The following is a 27,965-nucleotide window of genomic DNA, read 5'->3' on the forward strand; positions in this document are numbered from 1 at the left end:
TGTAATGTTATATTTTGTAATGTGATACTTTGTATTGTGATATTTTGTAACAACTGTAAGTCAGCCTGGATAAGGGAATCTACAAAAATAAAAAATTTATAATAATAATAATAATAATAATAATAATAATAATAATAATAGAAAAATAGTGCGTGCACCATCACAAGTTGTTTTGTTTACTGTCAGTTTGTATGGAAACAGCATTTGTTTTGACAATGAAAACATGAAAAAAATAAGAGTTGGTTCCACAAATTTCACAAACATCAGCTTGCTGCAAGACTTACATAATGTAGTTCCACAAATCCTGGATGGATTAGCATCTACGGAGAAATTTGTTGAACTTGTATGGACTACCAGTATACTGGAGGCCCAACAACACCAAAAACAATATATAACCACACTCCACTGACGACAGCCTTGCACTGTCACTGCGGAATCCGGATTCAAGTATTATTGTTATTATTATTGTTATTATTGTATTATTATTATTATTATTATTATTATTATTATTATTATTATTATTATTATTATTATTATGAGACTGGAAAGTGGGTGAGTAGGGTATTGTATATGTACTACCAGTATTTAAAAAATGTGCTGTACTAAACGTTTTGACTGATCTTTTTGATATCATTAACCTAAAGTGCTGGTATTGTAGCTCTGTTTGTAGACTACCGTAAGGGTCAGAATTGCTGAAGCTGTGGTTCTGTAGGAAAACTGGTATAAGTTATATAGGTATGTGCATAATAGGTTTATAATAAATATATGTGCATTCAAAAATGTTTAGAAACTAATACAAGGATAGTACACAGTGCTTTCTTATGGGATGATGACAGTGCTGGGTTCACCCAAAGTGATGGGTAGAATATATATATATATATATATATATAATATATTATTATATATAATATATTATATATATATATTATATATATATATATAGCGGCCTTTCACAGTGGCCCACCATCACAAAATGCTTTAAAGAGGTAGGCTGTGAACTATGCATTATATGCAGAGTCACATACAATAGGATATTGATTTAATATCTCATCCGCAGGATGGAGCACAAGGAGGTTAAGTGACTTGCTCAGGGTCACACAGTGAGTCAGTCAGTGGTAGAGGTAGGATTTGAATGGGTGACCTTCTGATTACAAGCCCTGGACTTTAACCACTGGACCACACTGCCTTCTTATCAGTTCCACATTCTGTGGATGACAATCAAACTGGTTACATACTTTGAAACAACAGTGGAAAAATACTAGGAAGCTATGATACCTTCAAGTAATTGATACCACTGAGTACCGGTAATTGAAATTCAGATCCGGGAATGGAACCTGCTGTGTTACCTCAGGCATTCAAGCGTAGACAACCGAAACCAGTCTCTTCAGAACACTTTGTTCCTCAACCATAATAAATTAGACAAAAAGGAAAAGGGTGCCACATTGCTATAGTGGTTTATTTAAACTACTGTCTAATGAATAATTACTTAATATAGCGTATCAACAAATATGAAGGTACATTATATCACTACATAGTGCAATTGTCAATTTTATTGAGCGAACACTTACTGAACTGCGAGCGAACACTTACTGAACCAAATGCTTCTAAGGGTTCAGACTGAGGTTCAAAAGTCTTCACTATTAACTTCACTAGATTTTAGATCATTTCAGATAATAATTGCGATGTCTTCATGTTAAAATGTGCTCTACAAACAGAACGAGCAAGCATACTAATTAGTCTTATACTACATAGTACTAAGTTAGTCCACCTGAACAGGATCATCTCACATCCGATTTGCTATGCTGCAATCAAGATCTTGTTTGGTTTGCAACTGTGATTAACAAGAGTACTCACTTTAGTCTAAGCAAGTGGACTAAAACTGCTTAATCCGCTAGTTAGATGCATCAAGAGGACTAACTTTGGTATGCTGCAATCGACCTCTGGAGTTTGTTGCTGTGGATTTAATAAAATTAATGACTGTTACCATTGTGTTCAGAACACTGTGAAGACCTGGCTCAATATCTTTCGCAGCAAGCGCCTCTCAGTGTAAAAAGCAATAATCTGTCCAAATAGCACGAGGTGCAACGGCTTTTATTTTTTGCACAACACCAGAATGATTTCCGGTCATTGCTGCGGCTCCAGCAGTGCAGACCCCAGTGCAATTAGTCCAGCTGATTTCTGCTGAAGTCATAAAATCACCTAACAGTTTGAAAATATCGCCTGACTTTGTTTTTGTCTTGAGCTCCTTGCAAAACAAAGTCTTCCTTTATTCACTTATTCCACACATACTGAACATAGGCAAGTAAATGGGACATTTTAGAAATGTCTGTGGATTCATTGAGTTGTATAGCAAAATCATTGTCATGCAGCGTTCTGTTCAGCGTTTGACAGTGTGACTGGGCACTCCGGACATGTGGCTGGTTTTTGTCGTGCTCCGCTCAGCAGCAGGTGTAGCTGCTGCTGAAGTTGGCCCAGCGTTTGGCATTCCAATTCTGGAGCGGGCGGAAGCTCCTCCCCCATTGGCACTGGAGTCAGCAGCGACTCCTCCTTTGGCACTGGAGATGACAATGGCTCCTCTGCTTCTGGCTCTGGAGACGCAACAGCTCCTCCCCTTCCGGCTCTGGAGACCACAGTGCTTCTCCCTATGGCACTGGAGACAGCATCAGCTCCTCCTTTGCTTGCCTCTGGGAGCAGCCACTCCTCCTCCTCCTCTTCCTTTTTCAGGCAGGTGGCAACTCCTCTTCACCCTGAGGAGGGCAGCGCACCGTCAGGTGCCCAAACTCTCTACAGGCGAGTAACCAACCTTGGTCCTCCAGGCTTGCGTCTAAACCGCCATTCCCGATGGCTTGGGAGGCAGAGGAGCCCATCTCTGACTTTGTGGCCAGCAGCTAGTCTTGGGCTTTAAGGTGGAGCCACTCGTCCACCGCGTATGCCATCACAAAGTGGGGGTCTTCATGTAGGCACTCCTCTTTCTGGTGCCCAAACTCCAGTGAAGCCCTACAAAGTGAAGCCCCTTCCTGCTCCCACTCCTCCGCTAGTTTTTGTTTCAGCTCATATTTATTTATTTATTTATTTAATTTATTTTTTGAACCACAATTCTGCTCCACCACTGTGTGTGGCGGGATAGCATCAAGGCCAAACCTTACATTCCCCCACACATTATTTACATATGCAAGGCTTTCACCCTGTCACAGTAACTATTTGCAAACTTAAACCTTTTCTGCGAATTGTACTGCATCATATGATTTTAAGCTTACAGCTCAACCTTTAGTGAATGTACAAAAGCTGTGAAAGCAACAAAGTCATCTTTCTAATAAACTAGAGTAATGGATCTCTAAACAAAATTGTGTAGCCCGTGCAAGGTATAGAAAAACACTACCACTTGAAATCCTGTTACAGGAGACAGGTTAAAGTTGGGGTGGAGCTGTGATCACGCCGCTTTGGGAATTACGCCTTGATGTTAATGTGGATGGCGAGGTTGCTTCGTAATTTTATTTATGTGTTGCAAAGGGCTGCATTTCTTATTTTTTTATTAGCTTCAGTATTTTTTATAACCTTGTGAAGCTTCTAAAACAACTAAACTATCACTATAATTTCAAATATAAAGTCAAATGGCAATAATTTAAATTGTTGAAGAAACAGTGTAATTAAAAGTCCCAAATGATCCGCACACTGCTATTTGAAGTGTGGTGATAAAAAAACACTACAAAATCAAAAATATGCTAAAAAACATATAGAAGAACAGGCAAAAAAGTCGATATAGTGCAGAAAGTGCTTGTGCAAACGTTTCGGTCGCATTACCATCCTCAGTGCTAAAATATGTCACATAAAAAAAATACAGAATGAGGCAGTATCTAAACCCCTCATATTGTATGCATATTTTTTCCTATTTGGTGAAAAATGCTTACCAAGGCTGCTTCCATCAGGTCTCGGATAAGATTCCCATGGTACAACCTTATAGCAGAATGTTGCGTGAGGTTACGACACAAACAGGATTTTCACTGCTAAAGCCTTGTAAGCATAAGATACGGCTTCTGGATATGTTTTAGATGTGCACTTTCTTATTAAAGCCAGTGTTTTAGATGCGCACTTCCTTGCACAATGCATGGTGGTATGTGCATGCTAAGTCATGAGTGTGGAGAGAGTTTGTTATTGTTTTAATAAAATAAGAAACCTTCTACGCTTACTGACTGCTTAAAGCACTTCTCAGTGTTAAGTATTGATTGAGAAACATATTTAGGCACAATCCTTATCAATTCTGACTACCTGTCAATCAAAAAACTGCTGTGAACTCTATAATTGTAATCTGCAATAAGGACCCTGAAAATGTGTTGCGTTACCATCTGTAATGTAAAAGTTAAGGTGGCTGTTGAACGGAATGAGTAAGTATTAGAACATTGTAACAGACTGAACCGATAGGCTGGATTTGATTTTGTACAAGCTTAAAAATAATTTGCACCAATGAATTTATTTATTAATTTATTTCTGAGCAGACGCCCTTATCCATGGGAACTTACAGTTACAAAATATCACAACACAAAGTATCTCATTGCAAAATATCATATTGCACAATATCACATTATGAAATATCACATTACAGATAAGAGCAGTTATAAAGTACAGTAATATCAGTAGACAATAAGATCAAATTCAAATAAGAGCAAAATAAAGAATACAGTAAATTACGTTTAATAGCAAATTCGACTAAGAGCAGTTAAACTTATAGTAAAAATATTTTCTTATCAGTAAATTCCATTAAGAGCATGTAGTAAGAACGATAAATGTGTAATGATTTCAAGCAAGAGCGAGTTCAAATAAAAGCGTGAACACAGATACCTTTAAGAGTAAAATCAAGTACAAGATACAGAATATAGTTATAATTAAGAGCAGTAGTAGAAAACAGCAAAATATGGCGGGAATCTAAATTAATGTTCATTACATCACATGGAAGGGCCACCTGGTAGGAAGGCTCTGGTGTTGGCTAGATCATCATATTAATTTAATTGAAACAAATAAAAATAATCCTAGATTGCTTTTTGCTTCCCTAGATAAATGAATTAGTCCTTCCTCTAATAGTCCTACCCTTGACATTGGCTCCTCCCATAGCTGCAATGACTTCTTACATTTAGAACGATTTCAAATAAGAGCAATTACAAAAAACGAACTGACTACTCACACAATGCTTTGCAATGTTAACAAGGACATTTAGCGGATGGAAAATTAAAAAGATCTGTGACCAGAAAGAGTCTTTGTCGGATTCATTTAGCTCTAGATTGGCATCAGCTTAGGAGAGACTGTTAGCCAACATTTCACACACTGCAGTCTGTCTTTCATATCAATTCTTCATGTGCCCCTAAATTGTACTGATAGAGATTATGGAGCAGGACATTCCTGAGTATGCTGCTGAGGAAAGAAGATTGCAGCACCCTTCGGTTTGGTTGTAACAGATACCCTAGTCTGAAAAATGTTATTCTTTTTCAATTGTTCCTTGTGAACAGAACTACATTGTTTATAAGAGGATTGAATCAGGAAATATCAGACCAGTTCTGAATAGGTCTATTATTCAAAGGTAGCCATCCTCGAGAGAAGTGGGACCAAAAGAATGTGTGAAGAGGAAGAATTCAAAACTGGGATCATTGTTTCAGTGTTTTATTGTTGTTACCAGAATGTTACAAATAAACCCTGTACCAGCTGTCTGACACATATTTTTTAAAGGGCAATTAAAAATAGCAACACAGAATTCACCCTCAGTGACCCAATGTAGAATACAGTCAGCACTCGGATATCCGTTACCCAGATACACATCAGTCTTGTTTTACTGCCCTTGTATGAAGAATAAAATCAATCCCCATTTTATATATACAGTGCCTTGCAAAAGTATTCAGACCCCTGACCAATGCTCTCATATTACCGAATTACAAATGGTACATTGAAATTTCGTTCTGTTTGATATTTTATTTTTAAACACTGAAACTCAGAATCAATTATTGTAAGGTGACATTGGTTTTATGTTGGGAAATATTTTTAAGAAAAATAAAAAACTGAAATATCTTGCTTGCATAAGTATTCAACCCCTGTGCTGTGGAAGCTCCCAGTTTGCGCCGATGAAAGAAATTGCCCTAACGAGGACACAATTACCTTACCATTGGCCTCCACCTGTGAACCATTAAAGTTGCTGTCACATTTTCTGGATAAAAACCCCACTGTTGAAGGATCATTGGTAAGGCTGTGAATCTGAAGGAAAATGAAGACCAAAGAGCATTCTACATAAGTTAGAGATAAAGTAATACAAATGCATAGATTAGGGAAAGGGTACAAAATAATATCCAAGTGTTTGGATATCCCAGTGAGCACAGTTGGATCAATAATCAGGAAGTGCAAGCTGCATCACACCACCCAGGCACTGCCAAGAAAAGGCCGTCCCTCAAAACTCAGCACTCAAACAAGAAGGAGACTTGTAAGAGAAGCCACAGGCCATCAATCACTTTGAAGGAGCTACAGAGTTCAGTGGCTGGGAGTGGAGTAATGGTGCACCAGTCAACCATATCAAGAGCTCTGCATAACACTGGCCTGTATGGGAGGGTGGCAAGAAAGAAGCCGTTACTCAAAAAGTACCATCTGAAAGCACTTCTGGAGTTTGGCAGAAAGCATGAGAGTGACCCAGCTGCGATGTGGGAAAAGGTTTTGTGGTCAGATGAGACCAAGATAGAGCTTTTTGGCTAAAAACTCAAAGCGCTATGTGTGGCGCAAACCTAACACTGCCCATGCCTCAAGACACACCATCCCTACTGTGAAGTATGGTGGTGACAGCATCATGCTGTGGGGATGCTTCTCATCAGCAGGGAGTTGGCATCAGTTACAGTTGAAGGAAGAATGGATGGAGCAAAATACAGGAAAATACTGCAAGATAATCTGCTTCAGTCTGCTAAAAAACTGAAGTCTGGGAGGAAATTCATCTTTCAGCAGGACAATGATCCCAAGCACAAGGCCAAAGCAACATTGGAGTAGCTCAAGAACAAAAAGGTGAATGTCCTACAGTGGCCCAGTCAAAGTCCTGATCTCAATCCCATTGAGAATCTGTGGCACTATTTGAAAATTGCGGTCCACAAACGTTGTCCAACCAACCTGAACAACCTGGAGCAAATCTGCCAAGAAGAATGGGCCAAAATCACTCCAACACTGTGTGCAAAGCTGGTACATACTTACCCCAAAAGACTTAAAGCTGTTATTGCAGCGAAAGGTGGCTCTACCAAATATTAATGTGTGGGGGTTGAATACTTATGCAAGCAAGATATTTCAGTTTTTTTATTTTTCTTAAAAATATTTCCCAACATAAAACCAATGTCACCTTACAATAATTGATTTTGAGTTTAAGTGTTTTAAAATAAAATATCGAACAGAACGAAATTTCAATGTACCATTTGTAATTCAGTAATATGAGAGAATTGGTCAGGGGTCTGAATACTTTTGCAAGGCACTGTGTGTGTGTGTGTGTGTGTGTGTGTGTGTGTTGTGTGTTTGTGTGTGTGTGTGTCATGCGCAATTTCCAACGCTGTCACCATTCTTCTGATACAAAGCCCATGTCTTCAATGTTACAGTTTATTTGAATATCTGTCTGTCTTGTATTGCGCAGTTACACAGCGCTTCCTCCAGTTTCAGCTGACGAAAATGCGGCCAAAACAAAGCGAACGAAACAAGCTAGGGTAATGTAACAGCTGATCATTAAACAGTTTTATTACTGTGATGTAGTTTTAAAAATCTGATCTTTAGTTGTTTTTGTGCATTTTCATTTACAAGTGAACTGTGATATTAGGGTCTTTCTGTTGAAATATACAGTACTGCACCAACAAAACCAATACAGTATATCTAAATGGCAGCCTACTTATTTTAACACACAGTCCCTTCAGCTATGTATTTTTGATGTTGTATCTTTTTTTGAGTTCCCTGAAAAGCTGATAAAGGTTGGAATGGACTCAAATGAAATAATCAGATATATGTCACATGTGTTTAACCATCACTGAAGTCAAAATTGTATTGCATATGTGAGTGCTGACTATTAGGAGAACTGATGAAATGAAATAATCAGATATGTCACATGTGTTTAACCATCACTGAAGTCAAAATTTTATTGCATATGTGAGTGCTGACTATCAGGAGAACTGATGATCAGTGGGCATCCTTTGATTCCAACCCAGAGTCTTTGCAACTCCTGGAGGACAAAAGTAGATGAAAGCATGAAAGCTAATACCACAATCACTATGGAATTCCCATTGAAGAACTGCAACTGCTAACAGCCAGTATGCAAACCTGCTGTCCGCTGACTGTATAACTCAGCCTGTACACCAAGTTGTAATGCCTTTATTAGGGGAGCCAGACAGGGACCCCTAAAAACACTACAGTCCCAAGTTAAATGGTCCATTGTGCAATAGCTCAGAATCAGCTTGAAGTAGGAAGTTAATTTCTTTAAAAAGGGGCAGAGGCAAGTTTGCTCTTAAGTGTTCCTGCAGTGGTTTGAGGTAAAGAATTAGACAGTGGGAGTTTTTTTTTTTTTTTTTAATATAGAAGGAAATGGCTTTTCATAAAACAGTTTTATCAGGTTAAACAATAAACTGTAACCAATGTGGTTAAGTAGTGTGAGGATGAATCGTGAACAGGAATAATAATACTGGTTGGAAATTTTATTAAAAGAGCGAGTGCTAGGCCAGGTATTCATGCGAGAACTGTCAGACAAATTGGTGCTGAAGAAACAAGGACATCGTTTACTACTCAGGGTAAATTAAGGTAAGACAGAGGAAAACAGGGAATGTGGAATTGGATGATTTTGACAAGTGTTAAAGTGTGTGTGTGTTTTTTGCTGAGAGAACCAGGGAAGTGCCAACCATCTTACCTGGAGTAGGAGCAAACAGGTGCTTAGCATAGAGGGCGAAAGAGAAACTGCTATGAAATACCCCTCCATCCTCTGTTGTGGTACTTGATAATGCCCCTTATCACAACATGAAAGTGGATAAAAAGCCCAAAACATCAACAAGGAAAGCTGATAAAGAGGCATGCCTACAGCACTGCAATTGACACTGAAAATGCTTACAGGGAAAAGGTTGTGGAAGATCAAATTGAAAAGATCATCATTAGTCTTGGTGGAAGTGATAGCAGTGACTCAGATTCTGGTTTGAGACACTGCTGAGAATGATGCATTGGAAAGTGATCAATTTCACACAGGTCAAGACTTTCAGCAACTGTCCTCTGACAGCAACTAAACCAAACGGTGAGTTAGTTTACTGTATTTTATCTATAGTGAATTTTAGCAGTTGTATCAAACTACATACACAGTAACAAAGTACCCCTTTGCAACCGTGATGAGATTGCAAATGTAATTTATGGGGATATTGTGTGATTATGTTTATTAATGTCATAAGCTTTCATAGACAGTATAGCTCATTTGAGAGCTAACACTCCTACAGACATTGGTGCAGTCCACATTTTGTGGAAATTTAAGTTGGGCCAGTAAAAGTTTTAATTCATGAACAGGTTCATACTCACTAAACAATGTCAGGACAGTATACATAGTGATAGAAAGTGCAGGTGGAAGAGGGAGGGAGGGAGGCACTGAGGGAGGAACCAGGGCAGTGTCAAAAGTCTTTAAAATTGTGAAAGAGCAGACAAAGAATCTAAAATTGACTCAGAGATGAACTCCAGAGACATGACCGCCACAGATCAGAGGGCCTCCCTGGATCTGAACAGGAATGCCACCCCGGGGTCTGCTGGAGCCCCCAACTTCTTCACTAACCATGGGTAAGACTGACTCAGCTGTGGAACCTCAAGGCTTCTCTCTTTAAACTGGACACACACCAGAGGAGAGACTGCCACTCAGGCAGCCATTGCTTTTTAAAGGTGCATTGCTTTTAATACTTGCATAAAAACATATTTCAGGAGGCAGTTATCTACAGGGTTAAGAAAATGGTCTTTCGAATTCCTATATGGAATAACTCAATTATGCTTTTTTTTGCATGGGTTTAACTTAGCAAAGCATAGCAAAATGAAGTAAAGTATAAAGCTATAAAACTTTCACAATCATTTTTATGTTGAAACATTTTAGTTTAACTAAAACACGTGTAAATTGTATTAAATTATTTCTTGTATTTTCTTTTCTCAATTTGTTTTCTAGATTTGTTAAGTTTGAATGTTTTTAATTTTAGGAATGCACTGTAGGCATATCATTTATTTAAAATATGGATTTTGAAACTTCATTTATTTAAAATATGGATTTTGAAACTTGAGTAACTGTCTGTATGAGGTATAGGGGCTAAGATTAATCTCTCAGACCAAAGCAATCTGATAATCACTCAAGTTATTGTGCATGCAAACACACTGCACAACACATGCACATACAAATTATAGGAAAAATCTCTAAAACTATGAGTAACTATATTAAATAAAGTGTTAAATGATAATGTCAAGTTTATGCGGATACCAGTGCATGTTCATTACACTCAGGAGGATAATGTTGGAATTATGAGAGCACCAATGTCATAGAACACAAGTCTTTAATTGATAGGATAACCAAATTCTGGAAACTTCAACAAAATGTATTAATATTATTCTCCCAGTCATAGTGATAGATTCTCAAAGCTCTACTCCAAATCGTCATTAGCACAGTAGCACACTCAATAAAGTTACCAAAGCAGAACTTAACAACTCAGACATATTTTGTGAGTAATCTAAAGATGTTCCTTGTTTGTTTTAGAAGTGTAAATTGTGTTTGTTTTGTCCTTTCAAGAAAACAATGTGCTAATGAGGATTTGTAGTAAATAGCTTTGAGAATCTAGCCTATGGTTTATTTTGCATAGTTTGTATTAATAATCTGTAACTTCATTCACAAGCTAGTGAATCTGCCCAAGAAATAACATTTCATCAACCTGTCACTGACAATGGATTTTGTAATGCAAGTTATAGCCATCAAGAAATTAAATACTTACATTGCTTTACATTTTAGGTTACACTGATTTATTCTGTACTAAAAAGTAATAAAGCATCTAAAATTAGGGCTTAACAATATAGAGATGTAAAATCATTAACCATTGTTACCCAGGAGCCCAAGTGGTTCTACTGTAGTGGGTGTTTTATCCAGGGCAAAACTTTATTTCGAGTTCTGACATCATGAAGATGCTGCAAAATGATCTGTCGATCTTGGGCAGGTGTTGTGGCTGTTGGTCTCCCAGTTAGTGGCCTGTCATTGACAGAGTGTGTCTGGTTATACCATCTCGCCAGGTTTGAAATTGCTGGCTGTGAGCACCCAAGATGGTGAGCCACAGTATGCTGCCCTAGTCCAGCCTCCAACATGCCGATTGCACAAAGGCGCTGCTCTCTTGACAGATGTGGCATATTGTTTTTTTTCTGTGATTTATTTACTTTATTGCTTGCAATTCAACAGCTGAAATCACTCCATATCCAGTGTCCAATTAACTGACCAATTAGGTGATTAAATTCATATGCTTCAGTCATAGTCACTCAAGTGTGTCATGGTCACGGATGAATGATCAAGGGATTAAAAAGAAACCAAAAACATTTAGTCAATGTTCATCATTTATATACCTTATTTTTTTTCTAAAATAAATGTGTTATAATAGTGATAAGTTTCTTTTGATGCTCGGTTAATATTAAACAGGTCAAAAATAAAAATGTAGATGGTATAAAGTACCCCAGCTTTATTGATCAAAAACTGTAGATCCCCAGTGTATACCAAAATACATAGAATAAAAAAAGACAATTCTTAAATGTAGCTTAGTATTTGTCCATTAATTGTACATGTAAATTTTATGTGGTATTCTTTGAGGTACCCTGTGACAGAAGAATTGAACTTTAATGCATTTTCACCTGCTCCCTACATGTTAACTTATCACAGAAGTGTTGGCCTGCATGCTGCATGAACGTCACATTCTCGTCTGAACATCGCTTTCACAGAGACAAAATTTTGGTTCTATTTGAAGGCTGACATTTGCTCATATCACAACATAAATACCAAAAATGTAAAATACAGTATATAGATTAGTTTGGAGGTAATGCTATTTTTTTTTCTTTGACTTTGAAAATTATGTGGGGGACAAGAAATGAAGTTAGAACAATGAAAAACTTTTTTTTTTTTAACTATTAAATAAACTCCATTCTAGAAAAGCCATCATCAAACCGTCAGCAGTAAAAAAGACTAGGAGCATCAATAAACCACTGATAAAGTTCGTACAGTGAAGAAATGTTATTTATTTTATCAACAGTCATTTTCACATTATTGTTGATTATTTTGATGATTAGTTGACACTTAGTAGGTGCTGTATACAGTGGCAATGGGCAGTCAATACCTTGCTCTGTATTTGAGCATCTCTCTTCACAGCTCTTCCTGCCCCACGGAGATCCAGAGATATGTGCGGATCAAGAATTGGGAGACCGGCCAGCTATTCTATGACACCTTGCACATGCAGTCCACGACGGTTAGTTAAAAAAAAAAAAAAAAAAAAAAACACATTACAGGCAGTATAGAACAGAGATCTATAAGTCTACAGTCAGTACAATACAGGGTCTCAGTTCAATAAGTCTACAGTGTGCCACAGAGTTAAGCTTAAACTGTATATGGAAAACTAATTTGTCACTTTATCTTTTTTGCTAGAATGGATAGAAGCAACAGTTCCTCTTACAGTATCACAAACATTGATGCCCAGTCTTCCAGTGCATCTCTGATCTCCTCTAGAGGAGATGTGAGTGTGTGGAGGGAGGGGAGAGTGGGGTTATAAATGAATCTCCATGCCTATTCAATCATTGATCCCCATTAGCCACTATCATTAACACCTCCTCCACCCTGCCCCCAATCTTCCTCTCCAAAAGCCAGTAGTTGGAAAGGAATTTCTATCACCTCCAACTAAACTGGAATTAACTGAAGACAAAGGAACATCTCCACCCCCCCCCCCCCCCCCCCCCCCCCCCCCCCCCCCCCCCCCCCCACCCCCCCAGCACACAGACCCCCCCCCCCCCCCTCCCCCATGAGTAGATATGAGTAGAAATGTTACCTCTGTGAGCCAGTAACCTGCCCTGTGCTTGCAGGAGGTGCCCTGCCGAGCGTGCCGGTGTCTGGGCTCAGTCATGTTCCCTGATCAGATGATCCGCAAACCTCCAGAGGAACCTGTCAACAGAGAGAGGCTTCTGAGCATGGCAACAGACTTCATCAACCAGTACTACACCTCCATCAAACGGTAAGAAGAGAGAGAGAGAGAAACAGCGTGATATATATATATATATATATATATATATATATATATATATATATATATATATATATATATATATTAGGTTTTTTTTTATATATAATTAGGGTTTTAAAAATAATCCCTATATAGCTATTATATATATATATATATATCTATATGACACACATACATATATATATCTTGTTATAATGTCAGCCGGATTACATAGGATTGAGATATAATTATATATATACACACACACACAGTGCTCCCTTGTTATAATGCAGCCTGTTACAGTGCGGAATCGTTTATAACGTTATAAAATAGGTATTTTAAATACTCTGTCCTGATTGGTCAAAACAGGTCACACGGGGGTGTTGATATTCCAGCATATCACCATGGTTTTTCTAAAACGGGCAAATCACTGGCAGATATCCGTATGCTAGATTTTAAAAACAAACATATTGGAATTTATCGCAATAAACATGACCAACGAGATTCATGTAAATGTTGAACTTTTGGGAAACCGAAGTGTACATGAGACATTAAATGAATCTGAACCGGACACCAATGATTAATTAAAGTAGTGGAAAAAAAAAAAAAAAACAATCAAAACTCGCCATTCTGATCTTAAAAGAGACTTTGGGGTTAAAAGATGTTTTGTTGCCGTTGCTCCCGCTGTCCGTTCTTCGGTCTGCCTGCCTGCTGCCACTGGACCCACCCCCTGCGCAGCTGTGTGATCTGATGCTGAACATTTATAAATTAATTTAGACAGTTCCTGCCATACCATTTAAATGTGTCCAGGTACGATGGTATCATGTTTTCTGCTGTGCCCTGCATTGTTTAAAATTGTTTCTTATCACTGGTCCAGTAGTTCTCCACGTTACCAAGCTGTAAATTGCAGTCAGTTTGATAAGTAACCAGGCATTCCATGCAAATAACGTCTTTCTCGCCACTGTGAAGCTGTAGCACAAATATGTTATGGATATCTCCTGTTACTACCCCAGATAACAAAGGATTATTAAAAAAAAGCACTCTCACCTGATACTATTGCAGGTCTTGTGAGGAAGGGTCTGTGATTTAAAATAAAGGCAGTCTTATTTGTGCTGCGTGATTTAAAGGCAGACTCATTTGTGCTTTGTCATGATGAAAAAGGGGCAGTAATATTTTCCTTTAAAATGTAATGAATAAACCAAGAATTACAGAAAGTGTAACGAATCAAAACTGCACTTTGCACTTAATTAACTGCACTTATTAATTAATGCATTTTTGGTTTTATTTTTATATGTTTTTACTATTGTTTTTTAAGTTCAGGCAGAGGTAGAAGGATATTTAATAAAAATTCATTTTTTTTTATTAATAAAACATGTTTTTACGTTTTTTTTTTTTTTTTTTTTTTGTAATGTTGGTTGATCCATTTTATAAGTGCAATAAGGCACATCAGGGTGTGGGATATACTCTAATGTCCACACTCCAAGGGCAGTTAAAGCCCTTGGAGTGTGCACCCGGGCCGTGCGGATATTAGAGTATATCCCACACCCTGTCGTGCCTTATTGCTTACATAAGGTCGTGGCTCTCATTTCCTCCATAATGCAATTTGACTCTCAAAGATTGGGTGAACGTTCCAGATACTTTAAGTGGTCCTGGTGATGTTATCATGAATGATGCAAGGATAAACTGTAATAGAAACTCTATTTAGAAACATTTAGAAACATTTATTATAAAAATATACAATTTAAATAAGAATGGTGTAAACTTTAAACTGGTGGAATGACAGCATGGAAGTGTGATACCAGGCTAACTGGGGCCGGGAATAATTTGCGGATTCGAGTACCTGCAAATTGTGTGTCTCCTCCCTTCATTTTGCACCATACCCTACAGTATGAATTTGGCTTGTAGGCTTTGTAAATCATTTCGGGAACAAAAATGCCGATATTCTTTATAACAGGAAACAGAAATAACACGGTCTCCTAATTATTGACACCGACAGCCACATTATAATGGGGTAGCTATTATAATATATATGGATCTATATATATATTACCCATCGTGATTAGATATATAAGATATCTATATAATATAGATATATATATATATATATATATATAGAGAGATATATATATAGAGAGGGAGAGAGAGAGAGAGAGAGAGAGAGAGAGAGAGAGAGAGAGAGAGAGAGAGAGAGAGAGAGAGAGAGAGAGAGAGCTGCAGTCAGTAGTTCAAACAATACTGCAACCGGTACGTGTTTTATAACAACTTTAAAATGGGTGATATAATTTCAGATTTTATTGTTATTAATACTAGTTACTGATCTGCCTGCGTATTATTTAGATTCCATCAGATTCTGTCCTAGAGAGGTGTGCTCCTAGGCTGCAAATTGACAGAGCTAAAGGTTCTATGTAAAAAACACAAATTGTATTGCTATTTATTTTAAATATATACTTATATTTTTGAATGATCGGTTTTTATTTGCCCCTCTTGGGGCTCGTGGAAACATTGATATTAAATGTTGAATTTATGGTAAGAGTTTTCAGTATTTATAAATTATATCTGAAAGTACACATTCCCAAACTTTTAAGTTTTTGTTGACATTTATGTATTATGTGGAATCTGGAAAAAAATACGTTTATTTGGTTAAATCCAAACCTGTCAACTCTCCCTTATTTACCGGGACTATCCCGTTTTTCGGACACTTCTTCCAGACAACTCCAGGGACAGATTTTCTCCTGTATTTTGCTAAAAACTCTACTGTTAAACCCCTTTATGCCAGCAATCTATTAATGTCTGCTAAAGTCATGTACGGTCTGTGGTTATTGCAAACCCCATCTGTACATAGCAGGGTTTAGGACCCAGGGGAGCCCTGTGGCAAGCACGCATTTGGTGCGCGAGGCAAGCTCACATACTTGACCATCTATGATGGTTGTGCGTGCGATAACGCTAAAACCCACCGGTAAAAAAAAAAAAAAAAAAAAATATATATATATATATATATATATATATATATATATATATACACCCACCCCTCGTTATACCGCCCCTCGCTATACTGCGGAATCATATATATCGCTGTCCTGGAGTTGGCTCCCTATGCACTTAGAATTACTGTTTGTTTTATTTTTTACTGTACATCACAAACAACAATATACAAAACAATTAAAAACAAAGCATTAATATCGTACTGTTATCATATACACGTGTGTTGCACAATAACGCAAAGCAAATTAAGTATCTGCTTGCTGAAGCGGTTTTTATTTTAGCCAACGAGGTGTTAATGTGTGGCAGCTGTGCACTAGCAAAAGCCACAATGCAGCGACGTCAGCTCCCTAGCAACAAGCCTACTATGTTGGGAATGGATTCTTTCAATGCAGCGGGTTTGTGCATTTGAGAAAGGAGAGGAAGACTCATAAAATTAATTGGAGACTGAAGTTGATGAGAAGCAATTACCCCCTGCTGTATGAATTAAAACGATGGGATGCTTTTTAAATGAAAAATGCGAAAAAGCAGGTTGCGTAGAGGATTTATACTGGACCCTGACGCCACTGATAAAATGAGGGAGTGGTTGTACAGTATTTGTTAGACTGTGGCTCTCTTGGTACATCGCGGCCCTTGATATATAGCGGATTTATATTGGACTCCGACACCTGCGATATGTTCAGTGGGTGGTGTGTGTGTGTCTATATATATATATATATATATATGTGTGTGTGTGTGTGTGTGTGTGTGTGTGTGTGTGTGTGTATGTATATGTATATATAATCTCAAGGCCATAGCCAGCTATGAGGCACCCAAGGCTTGGGTCTTGGTAAAATCATAGTGTGTTCTTTATTTAGACTCACTTACACATTGCTTTGTGCAAAATAAAATGCACTTCATCCCTCGTTGTGTGTACATCCATTCCCAAGTCCTACTGAGATATCTACAGCCCCTGTGGTCTTCACAATTTGTACTTTCACAGACTACAGTGATACCATACGGCTCAGTTCATACCACTATAGCCACGTCAGTTGAACGTGTTTGAATAGCTTTGAAACGGCAAAGGCTTATTCAAGACTTTTTTTACAAGGTGAGGCAAAGTAACAATGTCGATTTAGAAAGAAATACATATCAGCCTAATAAGGAATAATACATTCCCTTAGCAGTGTGCAATTTAACGAATGCAGCTTATTAATATTCTGTTGTGCATGGGCAAGTGCCTCTATAATTTTTCATAGCTGCCTACGGCCCTGTATATTGATGCAGATTTCAAGCTTCTTGGACCAAAACATATGCTCACATAATCCCAAGCAATGTTTTCTTTTTTCCAGTCATGGTTTGGCGGCCTTGTCTTTTGGGGGGAGGTGGCCCTGTGAGCCACTTTCTGTCCGCAGCACTAGACTACAGGATGTCATTGCGTTTTTGCTAGCCAGCCAACACTACAGATAGCTGGCAGCACCCATGGTCAAGTTCTCCAGCCAAATTCATTATCATCATTCATTTGTCTGTTCAATTGCAATTTAAATTCTCCGTCCTGAATGGAAAAGCTTGGTTGTGTTTCTGGGAGGAGAATGGCATAGTACTGTGGGAATTGTATCCCCTATTTTTCCACAGTCTTACCCCTTAATTACTAAACAACTTGGTATATCTGAATAGATCATTGTTTCTTTGTTAAAAATATGCAACAAATTGTAATAAGCAGTTTGTTCCACCAGTGCAGTGGTACCCCATGTAAGAACAATTCTTTAATTGATAGTTTAGGATTTATCTAGATTGATTAGTTTTGTTATAGAAAATATTTAATTGACGTGTTACCAGATCAAGGATTTACTATGAACACACATACACACGCTAGACACAAGGAAAGTTTAATCAGAAAGTAAATCTATTAATCTTCCAATCATAGACATGTCACAGCTCTCCTCCTCCTCTCCTCTCCTCCATCTTTTCAGGAGCTAGCATGGCAATTGAAATATGACACTGCTTACACACACACTTACAGCAGGCTGTTGCGTAGCTAGTAGCTGCTCACACACACACACACACAGCCTAAACTGAAATGGTGCAGAAAATACTAAAATATATCACACTAAACTTACTAATAGTATATTGTTTAACGATATAGCAAGTTCACGTTAAAAGAAGTTCGTCATACAACAATGTGAGGTAGATTACTTCATCAAGTTTCACAAAAAAAGTTATTTTACACACAAGGTGTGCAAACTAAACAATAGCTCAATTCTATGTTAATGTGTTGCAATGCATTCATTTAGTTCATTCATGAGAGGAAAATGCAAATGGAATTATACTCAGCGGTTCCTTGAAGCTTAGACTCTTAGTCTGCTGGTTTGGAACTCAATCTGTTGAAGGGTCCAGTGAAAGGTTCTCAGGTAGCTGGGCACAGTCTCTTTTGGATACTGTGGCTTACAGAAGAATCAGATTTGTTTGTCTGATATAGTCCCTGTTGGTTTCATGGCAGTAGAAGTTCTCCCGCTGGGCCTCGGTTTCTCTGCCTTTGGTAGCTGGCTTGCATGAAGCTCTCTTTGTCCTTCTTGGGTCTGTCCTTGGTTGTAGTGCCAGAGTTGTGGCTTTGCTTAAGAGAGGGACCTTGTTTAGCAACTGATGTTGAGCGCAAAATGTACAGTTTTACTTGGATATTTATAGTCTTTTCTGTGCTAAGTAGCTGCCCACATGAAGTCATTTGTGTATCTTGCATCTTATGACTCACAGTCCTTTGATGTTTAATGTCCTGTACCACTCGAGACATACATGCTTTATGTTTTCCTTACCTCAAAAACAGTGTGTTGTTACAGTTGTGATTTATCTGTATATAAGTCAACTTTCCTTCTGAGTCTCATCCAGTCCAGATACCACCTAGCCCTGGTCCCCCAGTTCAGTGGTCACACAGTTCAGTATGCCTGTGAGCAAGGGGCCCTCTCTTCTCAAGACACAGATATTTAATTAATTAGTCCAGTTACATTTCTAATACACTTTCGGGTATTAATTTCTTATTCAGGGAGTATGCATCACACCCAAATATAATCAATTTACTAAATCCCATAAAACACCTTTAGGACCTTCCAGGATGTCATGTTTGTCAGCATTTTAACCCTCTGTGTGACATCAGAGAGCTTGGTGTTGCACTGACTGAAAAATGGGACAGGATCCCACAAGATGTCATCTGCCACCTTATTAGAAGCATGCCCCGTTGATGTAGAGACAGCATTAATGCCAGAGGAGCTTCTACTCAAAACTGAAACATTCATTTGGACAATTTTCAGTCTGTACTCTTACCCCAGCAGGGCTGTGTGTTGATTCTGTGTGTCTCCAATGCAGGTTCCAGTCCCTGGCACACCTGCAGCGTCTGAGCATGGTGCAGAGTGATATCAGAGCAACGGGCTCCTACCAGCTGGAGGAGACGGAGCTGATCTTTGGTGCCAAGCTGGCCTGGCGGAATGCTTCTCGCTGTGTTGGACGCATACAGTGGTCAAAGCTACAGGTAACCGGGCCAAGAGCCAAGGGAAGAAAGCAAACTAGCATTGTAATAGCCCACATTTCATACACATCATGTGACAATTTGTCCTTTCACCTCAGCCAGCCTATATAAATGTAGAGTAGGTAGGACTGGAAAATTTGAAAGTTCACATTGTCACATGATTTGAATGGATTCACTAATGCTGTTCAATCCAGGACTTCTTCCAGCAGGATTCTGCAGTCAAGCTCAAACCAAGGTAAGAGCAGATTTATTGAAAAATAATAATTCATTATTGGAGCAGGTAAACAGAACCACTCAGGATGATTGCAAATGCCATAAACAAGTAAGGGAATGTAACAAAGAAATGAAAAGCACATCTGAATGTATTTGATCTTTAGTAAACTAGTAGCAGTACAGAGTTTGTCAGAAGTCCTAGCCTATAGTGATTTTCTTTTTCTTTTGTCTTGTTGCAGGCGAGAAACAAATGTACAGTGATGGCGCAGTATACCTCTGACTTTTCAAAAGCCCTGTACATTCACAGTTAAATGACAGTTATATATATATATATATATATATATATATATATATATATATATATATATATAGATATATATATATATATATATTGTGTGTGTGTATGTATATAATATATATTATATATATATATATATATATATATATATATATATATATGTATATATATATCAGATCCACTAGTCCAGTAGTACTCAACTCTGGCCCTCAAGATCAATTCCAGTCCTGGTCTTTATTCCAACCAGGTCCTAAATTATTTAATTGCCTATTAGAGCCTGCTTGGCGTAACTGGATTTGATCTCGAGGGCCAGAGTTGAATATCACTGCACTAGTCCCTTACCATGTGTTGCAATAAGGGATAGTTGAGATTTTAAACTTTGTACACCTTTCATCAAATTCTGAAGCTCTTTTAACAGCATTATTTCTATTTCCATTTTTTATATAGCACCTTTCATAGTGGACCACCATCACAAAGTGCTTTACAAGACTAGGGTGTGTGAACTATGCATCAGCTGCAAAGTCACTACAACAACATCTCACCCAAAAGACAGAGCACAAGGAGATTAAGTGACTTGCTCACACAATGAAGCAGTGGCTGGAATTTGAACTGGGAATCTCCTTTAACCACTGGACCACACAGCCTCCTCAATTAGGGATAATTTTCTAATTAGCCAGAATTGAATGTGTTGATTCCTTAATTATTCTTCAGATCAGTTTAGCTGGAGTGACTACACAGACATCTGGAAGTTTAGGACTGAATTGCAGTGTGTAATGTACTTTTAATTCTCCCGTGAATTTCGCAAGGCCCTAGTTATAATAGCTGAGGGACTGAGTGTGTTTTGTTATTTAGCTTAGCTGCAACGTTTGGTTTATTCACTATAATTTATTTCATGGTCTTTATTGTTAATTATAGTGATTACTTGCTAGCTCTGTGACATTTAACTGTTTGTTTTTTGGTTTTACACCAAAAACTAGTGCTAACTTAGCATGGTGATTTGTGAAAATGGCCCAAAGATTATTTCATACTGTTGCACCTACAAAGAAAGTCTTCTCACAAGAGTCTGTTTGTAATAGCATACACTGTTACTCAATATTTAAATACTGTGCTCTTGTGCTCTAATGGAGATGTGGTTCAAGGTATTTGAAAAGAAAACACAGATGAGTGCTTTGGAATACCTTATCTCTCAGATCACAATGTAATATCTCTTGGTTTTCTTCCTTATTTCTGTTCACTGTCTACAGACGTGACCAACTGGGTTTTTATTGGGTATTTGTTAGGAAACTGCAGAGTAATTATTGGGTTATTGTACTGTAATCATTAAGGAGTTAGCATAGCATAACATAGTTACTACAGGTGCTTAGTAATTAGTTATGTATACACTCTATTAATTATGTAGGGATTATAAATTACTTTTTTGCTTAATAGTTGTCTTATTATCTTCTTAAAATTACCATTAAACTCACAAAGTGGTAATTATGTAGTGTTAACATAGTTTTTCCTTACTGTATGTTACCCTTGCAACCAGATGCCTCACATAGGTCACATTTATTAGGCAAGTGCAAAGGATAAAAAAAGATTAATGAAAACTAGAGCTGTTGTCAGGTTGTGTTTTCAGAGGCCAACAGACACTTGGAAATCAAAGAGCAGTATATAATTTACTGAGAAATCTCCAGGATGCTCTGGTCACACACAACTCTAGGCTTAGAAATACTAAAAGAAACCTAATAAATTAAATGATACGTGTTTGAGTTTTTGCTACTGGCAAGTGTTTCATCATCTGTTTGAATTATGGTATGAGCTAGTCAGGCCTGTTGTGTGACAAGCTTTTGTTTGTGGCTCCACAGGTGTTTGATGCCCGGGACTGCAGCTCGGCGGAGGAGATGTTCACTCACATCTGCACCCACATCAAGTACGCCACCAACAAGGGCAGCCTGCGGTGAGGAGAGTACATTGTTTCTCTGTGTAGTGTAAAGGGTCTGCATACTCAGCCAAGCCATGGTCTGGATGAACCACAAGGTCTTCATGGTTATAAGAACATAAGAAAGAACATAAGAACATAAGAAAGTTTACAAACGAGAGGAGGCCATTCGGCCCATCTTGCTCGTTTGGTTGTTAGTAGCTTATTGATTCCAGAATCTCATCAAACAGGGTGTCAGCTTCAACAACATTACTGGGGAGTTGATTCCAGACTCTCACAATTCTCTGTGTAAAAAAGTGCCTCCTATTTTCTGTCCTGAATGCCCTTTTGTCTAAACTCCATTTGTGACCCCTGGTCCTTGTTTCTTTTTTCAGGCTGAAAAAGTCCCTTGGGTCGACACTGTCAATACCTTTTAGAATTTTGAATGCTTGAATTAGGTTGCCACGTAGTCTTCTTTGTTCAAGACTGAACAGATTCAATTCTTTTAGCCTGTCTGCATATGACATGCCTTTTAAGCCCGGAATAATTCTGGTCGCTCTTCTTTGCACTCTTTCTAGAGCAGCAATATCTTTTTATAGCGAGGTGACCAGAACTGCACACAATATTCAAGATGAGGTCTTACTAGTGCATTGTACAGTTTTAACATTACTTCCCTTGATTTAAATTCAACACTTTTCACAATGTATCCGAGCATCTTGTTAGCCTTTTTTATAGCTTCCCCACATTGTCTAGATGAAGACATTTCTGAATCAACAAAAATTCCTTGATCTTTTTCATAGATTCGTTCTTCAATTTCAGTATCTCCCATGTGATATTTATAATGTACATTTTTATTTCCTGTGTGCAATACCTTACACTTTTCTCTATTAAATGTCATTTGCCATGTGTCTGCCCAGTTCTGAATCTTGTCTAGATCATTTTGAATGACCTTTGCTGCTGCAACAGTGTTTGCCACTCCTCCTGCTTGGGTGGCACTATTACAATACCTGCTTTTAAAAGGTGCAGCGTTAAGGGCTGGGACAAGTGTATGTTAATTTGGCCCCCATTTATTCAAAAATAAATTAGCAACACATCTTGAGTTCATTTGAACTTCATTTTATAAGAACATAAGAAATTCTAGAAGGAGAAAAGGTCATTCAGCCCCCCTATGCTCGCTCGCTTTAATGTAAGTGTGGTACGTTAACACTCAGGAGAGGAAAAACAAAAAACTCCTAACCGTTGAAAAGAAAATGAAACCTCTGGGAATCCCTGGCTAAGTGGACCGCCCTTCCTCCAGATGGCTAGCTAAAGGTCATAGAGAGGGTTACACAGTATTGTTCATGACAGCATCTAGTCTATTCTTGAAGGATCCATTAGTCTCTGTACAACAAACAGTAAATACTGCCCATGCCCTCTAGACCTCTTAATAAACCTAGACTTATCTTTTGCACATATTCCAATGTTTACTGTAGGGAGGACTGGGCTAAGTCATGTTCACTTAAGAGACTTTACAGAAGGCTTGAACAGTGTGTTGGAGCGGGCCTGCAAAATATCAATCAATCAATCCATTTTTATATAGTGTCTTTCATAGTGGACCACCATCACAAAGTGCTTTACAAGATGCAGTAAATACATAATACTTCAAATACAGAGAAATGCATACTACAAGATAGACAGTAAAAAAACATTGCATAATCCATTAAATACAGTGGAAAGTGCATAATACATGAAATAGTACATTAAATACAGTGGAAAGTGCATCATACATGAAATAGTACACTAAATACAGTGGAAAGTGCATAATACATAATAGTAACAAAATAGGTGAAATAGTAACAGCAGCTAATAGCAGATATCAGGCATAAAGAGCATGGAAAGCAAGAGAGAGCAGATGGGTCTTGAGAGTTTAGTCACCTATTCATCCCAGACAAACTCAAAGATAGTTTTCTTTTCAGTCGCTTTTTGTTTTTGTTTTCAACTCAAAGAAGTGGAATGCATTCAATAGGACACACATTCTATAATTCATGGTATTATTTATTTTTATATAATATGAAAATATCTGTATAATCTAAACACTAGGGTCCCTTCCTCATGTCTACCTCACATGTACACAGTACCACTGCACTATTGTTTATCTTCCTCATTCTCAACACAGTTATCTTACAATGAATACACATTGACAATCATTTTATTCGGATCGCTAACATGAAGACATTACATGTCTCCATCTCTCAAGACTTATATGGAATCAATGATTCTTGAGGGAAAATCCTGCAGCTGCTTCTTTCTCAGATCCCCAGATTTCCAGATTCCATTCCTCTTCACGCCATGCAGTCCGTTCATGCTATGCTGAATCATTGGGAGTCTTTAAGAGCCGACTTGACAAAGTTTTGGGATCAATCAGCTGCTAGGAAACCAGACAAGCACTAAAGTGCCAAACAGCCTCCTCTTGTTCGTACATTTTTTTCTGTTCTGTTCCTCCTCTCCACAGATCGGCCATTACAGTTTTCCCGCAAAGGTCAGAAGGTCTCACGGATTTCCGCATTTGGAGCCCTCAGCTTATTCGCTACGCCGGGTACAGCCAACCAGATGGCTCTGTCATTGGCGATCCCTCGAACATCGAGCTCACAGAGGTCAGCCTGTACACAGCCAGGACAACCTCTCTTGCACCCAACACTTAATTGTTTACATACTAATGGAACTATAACTGTGTACAGCTCCAGTTTACTATCCCCTGTGCTTATGCAATACTATAACTTTTTATACAGTAGACATGGCTGAGTCTGCTCCAGTTTACAGTAACTCTGTGCTTGTCCTCGCAGCTCTGTATGCAGTAATATACAGTACTTGTTATACAGTCTACAGGTACATGACAGTGTACTGCACTAGTTTACTGTCACCTTGTGGTTTTTCTCACAGCTCAATATATACAGTCCTATATCTTGTTCTACATTATATATGTCTGTGTCTCCCCCAGCTCACCCTGTGCTTGTCTTCACAGCTCTGTATCCAGATGGGCTGGAAGCCTCGTTATGGGCGCTTCGACGTCCTGCCCCTGATCTTGCAAGCGAGGGAGGAGCCACCTGCTCTCTTTGAGCTGCCGGCTGAGCTGGTCCTGGAGGTGTCCATCATTCACCCCACGTGAGTCCTGAGCGCACGGTGCACACTGACCACAGGAAGAACAACCTGGCCACTGCTGTGGAGATGTGGCTTAGTTCTAGCACTTTATATTGATCAATTTTACAGTAAAAGTATACAGTACAAGGGTCTATAAGTGAGGCAAAAAAAATAAATATTTACTATGAACGTTATTTCACCTTTGATACAACTACCATAGCGGAGACAGTGGGGCCAGAAATACAAGTTGTACAAAATCCACACTGCTTCAGAGAGAGTAAGAAATATATGGACTATAAAGAATATTGATTTAGAAATGTCCTTAGTTTTATATATATGAAATAAAAAAAGAGTGTGAGAGGAATTTTCTTTGCCTTCAGTTACATATTAGCTGATCATAATAAAAAGGTATCACAGAAAAAAAAAAAAAAACTTGTTTGTTCAGGCCAGTGATCAGTAACAGTGTGATCAGTAACACAAATATTGTATTGATAGTAATTGAAATTGATACCTTGTGTCTGTGTTTGTCTTTGTCTGCCTGTGTCTCTGGTAGCTTTGAGTGGTTTGCAGACCTGGGTTTGAAGTGGTATGCACTCCCCGCAGTGTCCAGTATGATGCTTGAGATTGGGGGGCTGGAGTTTACAGCGGTGCCCTTTAATGGGTGGTACCTGGGCTCAGAAATTGGAGTCAGGAACTTCTGCGACAACTATAGATACAACATCCTGGAGGTATCAGTATTTTCGGTGCTAACAGCTGAAATAATCCCAAAATATATGTGTAGAGAATAAATAAATAAATAAATAAAAACATCTTTGTTCTGAATACAAAAACACTGCTTACCTCTTGTAAAAACAATGGTTACATATGGCAAAGCACAATAAATACTGTATAAGCAGGGGAAACTACAATATAGCTTTTAAAATGTTAGCAGCAGGTTCACGAATGCAATGTTACAATCATCTGAAGAAGAGAACAGAATGGTCTGCTTTTCTGTTGTCCTTGCTCCTTGAAATACCATGCTTTCTGTTTGATAGCATCATCTGCCACATTAAAATATCTTATTACATATAATGGTCTTTTTAAAATTAAATTCACTAAATGAGAACCATGCAAATTTTAAGCCAGTTATTGAAAATGATAGAATTACATTTTCATAACAGTAAAACAGCTGACTAACCACAGTGTGTAACAGGAGACCCTTTCCATGTTTTAGTTGTGTATCTCGATTAAACACCAAACACTATTTACAGGACACAGCATTATCTGGTTTTGTGTCAGTCTCATCAATACTCAGCAGGGCATCCTTTTGAGAATGAGATGTTTCACTTCAATTATTGACTATTGTAGGACATGTTTGGAACAAGTTCCTGGACTTCCAAAAGGGTTATATGCTATATGAGCTGCTATGATTAGTAAAGTTATTAAGTACAGCAGTAGTACCAATAGCTGTAGTAAGGTTAATACAGCTTACAACTCCTAAATCAGACTAAATCAGATGCCTTATCTGTTAACATTAACAATGGTATCAAAATGATCACTGATCCCTTCATAATTATGCTGTAATTATACGATTATGTAATTATACATTTTTTTATATATATATATATATATATATATATATATATATATATATATATATATATATATATATATATATATATATATATATATATATATATATATATATAATTTGACACACTGTTGAATTTTTATTTTAGTTACTATTTCTCCTCTGCGCAGGTTATTATTTTGTTTGGAAGCACTCCCTGCTCAGCCTGTCACAGATCACTTTGCAGGTCTTGCTTATGTTTGTGTTGCACAAGCAGTTGTCATTCCTCTGGGTTCCTTGTCTCTCTGCTGCAGGAGGTGGGCAGACGAATGGGCCTGGACACCAAGAAGACCTCCTCCCTCTGGAAGGACAAGGCGATTGTGGAGATCAACATCGCTGTGCTGCACAGCTACCAGGTAACACAGTCTCAACACCAACCTGCTGCTTGGAGCACAAACCTATACCCCAGGACCCACATGGAGCAGTAAAACTCAGAAAATTCAAATGCTTCCACACTTTCAGAGATGCAGAGGCTGGACTGAGGCTGTTCTGTGCAGCACTATCCTCTAGTTTGCAGGTTCCTCAGAACCAGAGATTCAGCTGCAAGAGCTGTTGAGTGAGCTGTGTAAGAAGGCGGCCGTCACAAGTGGAACTGAAATACTGACAGTGACAGAAGCAGACATTATATTTCTCCCACACTCCAGGTCCCTTTTTGCTGTGAGATCAAAATGATTTTTTACTCCAGAGAAAATTACTCCAAGGCTTGTCTACTTGTCTACTGTTGATATCAAGAGGTACACCAAGTAAAGACCATGTGTATGTGTGTCTGTGTCGGCAGTTGGCGAAGGTGACGATTGTGGACCACCACGCTGCCACGGAGTCCTTCATGAAGCACATGGAGAATGAGTATCGCACGCGAGGGGGTTGTCCTGCAGACTGGGTCTGGATTGTCCCGCCCATCTCCGGCAGCATCACCCCTGTCTTCCACCAGGAGATGCTTGACTACTTCCTCTCACCCTCTTTCTCCTACCAGGTACCCCAAACCAGCAGGGCATCTCTCTCGCAATGCACCCCAACAGGCCTGCACACCAGTGTGCAATATTAAATCCTACAGAAGCCCTGGACCCATCAAAACAATCATTCTCACACAAAATTTATTCCATCTGTGAATAATGAAAGCAGCACAAATA

At 38.3% G+C, this 27,965-nt stretch overlaps 1 protein-coding gene across 1 annotated transcript in view; it reads left to right on the top strand.

Annotated features, from left to right (window-relative positions):
- Positions 1 to 12,213: 12,213 nt before the first annotated feature.
- Positions 12,214 to 27,965, top strand: part of LOC121312985 (nitric oxide synthase, endothelial-like) — a 45,116-nt gene continuing 29,364 nt past the window's right edge. Inside the window, exons 1-9 of the mRNA XM_041245046.1 lie at positions 12,214 to 12,479; positions 13,087 to 13,235; positions 19,539 to 19,701; positions 22,057 to 22,148; positions 24,601 to 24,742; positions 25,111 to 25,250; positions 25,780 to 25,954; positions 27,090 to 27,191; positions 27,614 to 27,808. Of these exons, the coding sequence (XP_041100980.1) occupies positions 12,336 to 12,479; positions 13,087 to 13,235; positions 19,539 to 19,701; positions 22,057 to 22,148; positions 24,601 to 24,742; positions 25,111 to 25,250; positions 25,780 to 25,954; positions 27,090 to 27,191; positions 27,614 to 27,808 (1,302 nt within the window). The 5' untranslated portion in view covers positions 12,214 to 12,335. The remainder of the gene's footprint in view (positions 12,480 to 13,086; positions 13,236 to 19,538; positions 19,702 to 22,056; positions 22,149 to 24,600; positions 24,743 to 25,110; positions 25,251 to 25,779; positions 25,955 to 27,089; positions 27,192 to 27,613; positions 27,809 to 27,965) is intronic.

Source organism: Polyodon spathula, chromosome 3 (genome assembly GCF_017654505.1).
Source record: "Polyodon spathula isolate WHYD16114869_AA chromosome 3, ASM1765450v1, whole genome shotgun sequence".
Lineage (NCBI taxonomy): Eukaryota > Metazoa > Chordata > Actinopteri > Acipenseriformes > Polyodontidae > Polyodon > Polyodon spathula.